Source organism: Phytophthora infestans, genomic scaffold, assembly GCF_000142945.1.
Source record: "Phytophthora infestans T30-4 supercont1.9 genomic scaffold, whole genome shotgun sequence".
Taxonomy (NCBI): Eukaryota; Oomycota; class Peronosporomycetes; order Peronosporales; family Peronosporaceae; genus Phytophthora; species Phytophthora infestans.
The window spans coordinates 4014588-4020653 of NW_003303750.1; the positions used below are offsets into that span (position 1 = coordinate 4014588).

A 6066-nucleotide genomic window follows, 5' to 3' on the forward strand; every position below is an offset into this window, starting at 1 on the left:
TTCTTCCCCAGTAGGGCGCCCCGCCCCTACTGGTTCCCTGCGTTCCCCTGTCCCCGGGATCCTGGCTTCTGCCAGCGACCCTTCAAGGACGGGCTTGGGAAGGACCGTCTGCGGAGTCTTTCCGCGGGATAGTCGCGCTTGAAGTGGCCCATCTTCCTACAGCCGAAGCAGCGGATGTCACGCTGTTCGGCGGACCCGAGTTCCATGGGAACGGGTCCGTTGGGGCTTGTTCGACCGGGAGCCGACAAGGAACTCCCAGGCCACGCTGAGGCCGGCGTACGCGCCTGGCGATGGCTGTACTCCTCCTAAAGAGCCACTTGAATCGCCTCTTCAAGGGTGCTTGACTGCACCCGGAACAGCTGAGTGCGTGCGGGGCCCACTCGAAGGCCGTCCATGAACACAGTCATCCTGATGTGTTCGTTGAGTGGGTTTCCCACTAGGGACGCCGTGAGCTCCCGTATCTCTTGCACATACTCGTGCAGCTCGCGCCTTCCTTGTTTACACGCGAGGAAGCGCGAACGCTGGCGGTACTCGTACTTCGCCGGGAGGAACGCGGCTCGGAGCTGTTCGCATAGCTGAGCCCAGGATGTGAAACGTCCAGGGGATGTCGCTTCCCGAGTGTACACCCAACTCTTAGCACGACCGCTAAGGTTGGAGAGTGCAAAAGCAACACGCAGTTGCTCGGTCGAGATCAGAGCCGCGTCCATCGCGAGCTCTACTTCTCGGACCTAGAAGTGAAGGTTCTCGCCTTCCTTCCCTTCAAACGGCTTAACCTTCAGCCGTATTGGCTTCGGGTGAGGCGGATTTGCTTCCGCCGCCGGAGCCTGCAGGTTCTCCCGCACATGCGCGATGAGGCCCTGCTCGTACGCGTCGAATGCATTGACGCGCTCGAGCTGCTCAGCCGGTGTTGACGCCACCAGGCTCTGCAGGGCCTCCATCCCGAAGAAGCCTGCCATCTTCCGAACCGACCCGAGCTGAGAGTCGTTCAAATGGGAGAAGTCGTTCCTATCCATGGCAACGAGCTTCGGAGAGGTTCAGGTAGTCTACTCGCGGTGGCGTGGATTGACTACTAGTGCTACCAAGTGTGACGGGGTCACACAGCACCTTGCGCTAGAGGAAGTTATCTTCCGAGAGCATACAAACTCTCAGTGAACGGCAATTCACAGGTCCCCTCTTTAATTAAAGAGAGCGAAGTGACCTAAATAAGGTAGATTGTAAACTGAGTATATTTATAGGTAGGTTAAGTTTGGGTTTAATACAAACTATAAGTTACCTATAGAAATGCAATATCATTTAGCCAATGGTTGGCTTTGAACGACCTTGGTACCTTGTACCAAATATCCCGGAGTATGACGTGTCATACTCCTTCATGTAACCAGGGTACACTTAGTGCTACGTACCCCGTTACACTTATGGGTATTACACAGTCCACTATCTCGATAATGGCCAGAGTATCCGTCGCTGATCCATTTTTTTCACATTGGAGACGTTACGCGAGATTGCCATAGATCCACCGTTAAGATGAAACCGAATGTGGTGACAACTAGCATGAGCTCACATGTTACTCGTATAAAAATAAAGTGGGAGATTTTTTTAAGGATCTTCTTGAAGTAAACTATTACATTTATGTTTGCCCCCCCCCACACACACACTATTAACCCGGTATAAAAACGGTAGACGAGAACAGGAATCCCGCAAAAGTAGTACGCCCGCCGAGGGAAGCCTATTATGCTCAAAATACTTGAGCTGGAAAGCGCAACAAGTTTCCGTGTACGCCAAGCACTCACGAATGTCCATTCGAACGCCAACAAGATTGAAATGATGGTAGGGAAGCAACTTTTCCACTATTTATTAAAACACGAGATTGGAGAGAAGATCGCTGGCAAAGTGAGCTGGTCCGACGAAGACAAACAGTGGCGGCAACAAGACCTCACCTACGTAGAAAATGCCGAGAGTTAAATTGTTAATATGGAATGAAATAAACATCCTTGCCAATATTAATTTTTAACGCAATTTTGTAGATCCTTCAGAAATTTATGGACCGCCTTCCTCAGCTAAGTCACTTTCCTCAACTAAGTCACTCTCCGTGTCGTTGTCCAACGCTTCGTCGCTCATAGCTTCATCCATGTCTTCATCTTCATCCTTGCCTTCGTTGTTGTCAGACTTGAAATCGTCACTAGATTCTTCGTCACTGGAGTCCTCGTCGCTTGAGTCCTCGTCGCTTGAGTCCTCGTCGCTTGAGTCTTCGTCGCTTGAGTCTTCGTCGCTAGAGTCCTCTGACTCACTGTCCTCTTCATCCTCAGCCTCAGCCTCAGTTGAATCCGTCGTCTGATCGTCAGTCGAAGGGGTTCGCACGCTCTTGTCTTCGGTCCCGCACGCTTGTTCCTCGGCTTCAGCGAACGTCGGGGTCTCAGTTTTTAGATTCGTCGTGAGGTTTTCAGTGTTTTGCTCATCTTCCTCAGATTCTTCTTCATTCTCAGTGTCAGGCACCTCAACTGGTGCCTCGGTAGAAGAGACCGCCTCCGTCCGTGAGCAACTAGACGACGTTTGCACGCTCTTGCCTTCAGATTTCGTCTTTGCTTCAGCAACAGTCGTCGTTATCGGGGCTTCGGTACTTTTCTCTTCTCGCATAGCTTCATCAACCACCTCATCTAGATTAACCGTTGTTGTGGTAATTACTTCGGGGGTTTGAGGGCTTTGGTCTTCTTCTTCAGCGTCACCCACATCGATAGACGACTCGTTAGACGAGCTCTTCGACGTCGATGTCAAGTTCTCGTTTTCCTCGTCGAGTTCTTCTTCTTCAACCTCGTCCGAAGTTTCTTGTGTATTAGTCGGTGTAGTTTCAATGCTCTCTTCCGGTTCATCAAAAACCCCTTCTTCGGATTCGAGTACAGTGTCAGTAGTTGGGGCTTGTGTTTGCAGGTTCTTTTCTTCCTCAAATCCTTCTTCTGCCTCATTTAAGGCACTCGACTCGTTATTGTTGATGCCATTTTCCTCTTCTCCAGTCGTCGTATCCGACAGAGATCGACGAAGATAGATCCGCTTTTCGGTAGTCGCCACCCGGATGGGAGCTGCGATCTCTGAGCTTGCACTCGTCGGTAGCGCCGCCAACAGCGACGCGGCAGCCAACACAGCGCAGTGAATCTTCATGGCCACGTGCAACTCTTTGCCAGATTCCGAATGAGCGTTGGTGATCCATCAGTAATACTGACAGTCGCAAGTTGCGAGCTCAGTACATTTTCATGGAAATCTCGAGTTTGCCTTTTCGGCATAGAAAAAGTCAGAAAACGCCTTCGTGGTACCCAGTAGGTGTTTTCCATGAAATTTTAGCGTAGCGCAGATTGCCCAGGCTCATTAGTAGTACGCCTAGGAATGCCAAAATATTTGAGAAACTTTGTCCGCAGTTTCAATACGTAACGGGGCAAGATCAGCTCTATTAAAATAATGAGCTGGTCCTTTGTTGCCGCGATGACGGCGAGATCAAGTAGGAGCACCGAGTGCCCTCTTCCTTCATAATCTGGAAGGCACCTTAGCTCAGCTATCTGTGGAGTAGATTCTGGGACGACGTCTCAGATTTAGGGCAATCTGAGCCATTTTGGTCATTTTTTATAAATCGTTCAGCTAATAATTAAAATCAATACATGGAGCATACTGAACAGAATGGTTGACGAGTTGTGCAGTGTGATATCTGCGAACGCCGAAATGACTGGCCCACGATGCTCTTCATAATAAAGAGTTTTATTAAGGGTTCTTCGGGCCCCTGACCCATCGATTTGCTTCATGTCCAAACCTCAACCGGAACGATGGATCGCCGATCCACATTTGGTGTCGTTACTGAGACGTGAATGTTGATACCATCGGTCCGGAAATGCGTGCAGGATGTTTTTTCCGTGTCTCTGGCGACAGGCGCAAGCCTTGTGGAGCGAATAGCCGCCCTGTGGACACTGTGGCATATTCTGTTCGTGGCGTGAAGCTTACAGCCCGATGGGTTAACCGGTGGGTAACCCATCGGGCTGTAAGCTTCAGGTTGTGTAGGAAATAAACTTCTACACCTGCCCCTTACGCGGACATTGCTATTATATTTCCCCGTAAACAAGTAGAGTCCGCCGCTTGCAAAATGCAATCGGTTCAGACACTGGGCCCACCTTTCGCTGTTACATCTTTGTCCGACTCGTCACGCGCGAACTAGAAGATAAGGCTGAGGACCCAGGCCCGACTGAGTTCAGTCGATTGGCACAGCACTCGTGGTGTTCTGGTCTTCAAACCCTGCAACTTGTGGCAGTAAGCTACCGTTTTGTCGCGTTCCCAAATCCCCCAAGCTAATTGGTTCATCAGCCAGTCTTTTTATTATGGAACGAGGATGTCACACCCACGTCTTCTAGCTTTAATTGTTTGCAAACCAAAAGGAATTCAGTACTTTTTCGAATCATCTCCAATTATTTTTATTGCTGTCTGATAGTTATATATGTTTGATCCTTGTAGGGAAATCTGCACTTGTACCCGTTGGACTTGAATTCCAGGAGCTATCTATCATACTGTAGATGCTCTCGCGACAATAGGTTAGCTGCTGATCCTCTTGACAATCGGGGCCCATCACAATGCAACCATTTCAGTACTGAATCCAGAGAGTATTTCGTGCTCCTCATTCGAAAGGTGTGCTCTGTACTTCCCCTAGGTATTTGCGTGCCGCAACTTCATATGCTGGCGATGGGACGTAAGCGACCGAAACAGAAAACGCCCGAAGCTAACAGTCGAATGGCAACTCAACCGACCTCATAAGAAAACAATCAGTCGAGAATTCGCCAAAGGTACACGACATCTCGCCAAGCAGCGATGCATCCGTTCAATGCCATAGCCGATACCTTCGACGTGACTCCAGTACGATCTCGACCTGTTCTCGCACCGCGAGTACCAGCCGTCACAGCACTCGCCGCAGAGAGAAGAGCCCCAAATCGACGCAAGAAGTTCAAATGGCGGACGCGCGATTCCAGGCTTCGCAGCTCTATAACTTGGAGCTGGACGTCATGCATCTTCAACAGGAGATCCAACGCTTGGCAGAGTATCAGCATATTCTTGACGCCCGCACTTTCAATCGTCGTGATGCGCTGGATGGCTACTACGTCAAGACAGTGCAAGAGTACCACCGTGTATTTGAGAACGGCTATCGTCCAGGCTCCCCGCTTGATGCGACTCAGTACGTTATGCAAACTATGGACGAGAACCTGAGTATCGGTGGGTTTGGCGGACGTGGCGTGATGCTGCATCAGTGGGAACAATACACAAAGGCGCTCTCCGGACTCGAATTTCACTACCTGCGCTCTCAAGTCCTCTCGATGGAAGGACGCACGGTCGTCACGTCCTATGCCAGCTACAAACACATCGTAACACGAGACACTGTGGAGGTCATGTTCCCTGAAGCACTACGACAATATCCACGCATTGTGACGAAGATGTTGGGGCGTGTGTTCAAAGGCGTCGGCAAGTTTGACTTCGTCTTTGACACGCAGACGCACAACATTATCTCGTTTGACTTCGAACTAGACTTCCTCGAAGAGTTTTCTCGTTTGCTTCAGGACCCGCGCGATCTTTGTGCCATTTTCAAAGGAGCAAGGATCACCGAGGAATGTCTGATTGGGGACGTTACCGGCTACGGGGAGGTCACGTCGAGTCCAAACGCTGGTACAATTGCGACAGCTAAAGTTGAGAAAAAGACAGAGGCCAGTTTCGATACAGATTTAGAGGATAAGACGCCTTCAGGGCATAGCGACGAAGAGTGGCGACAGCCTTCGTTGACTAATAGGACGGGCAGACGCAAGGAGATTTGGGAGTAGGTGCATCGTGTCATGAAGTGGAAGTCTTTTTTGTGGGTCACGCGCGTTTTCCCTTGCAGAAATCAGAGACGAATTCCAACGATTCCGTCCAAGTTGAGGTGATTTTTTCATTACACACCTGTTGTACTGTACCACGCTGGTCCGTCACTGTAGTGAGACACGGGACAAGAGCGCGTGTGTTCAGCGTAAACTTCGCTGTTGCGACGTCCATGTAATAATGGATGAATGAGAAAAG

General features: G+C 50.2%; 2 protein-coding genes across 2 annotated transcripts in view; one reads left to right on the top strand and one right to left on the bottom strand.

The window, feature by feature from the left end:
* Window positions 1–2034: 2034 nt before the first annotated feature.
* On the bottom strand, window positions 2035–3150 carry PITG_06166 (uncharacterized protein; the record flags this gene model as incomplete). Its single annotated transcript, XM_002998294.1, has 1 exon — window positions 2035–3150. The coding sequence occupies one exon, from the start codon at window positions 3148–3150 to the stop codon at window positions 2035–2037; it is 1116 nt and encodes a 371-aa protein (XP_002998340.1).
* A 1820-nt stretch (window positions 3151–4970) lies between these two features.
* Window positions 4971–6066, top strand: part of PITG_06167 (uncharacterized protein) — a gene marked incomplete at both ends in the record, with an annotated part of 2883 nt that continues 1787 nt past the window's right edge. Inside the window, one exon of the mRNA XM_002998295.1 lies at window positions 4971–5827. Within this exon, the coding sequence (XP_002998341.1) occupies window positions 4971–5827 (857 nt within the window). The remainder of the gene's footprint in view (window positions 5828–6066) is intronic.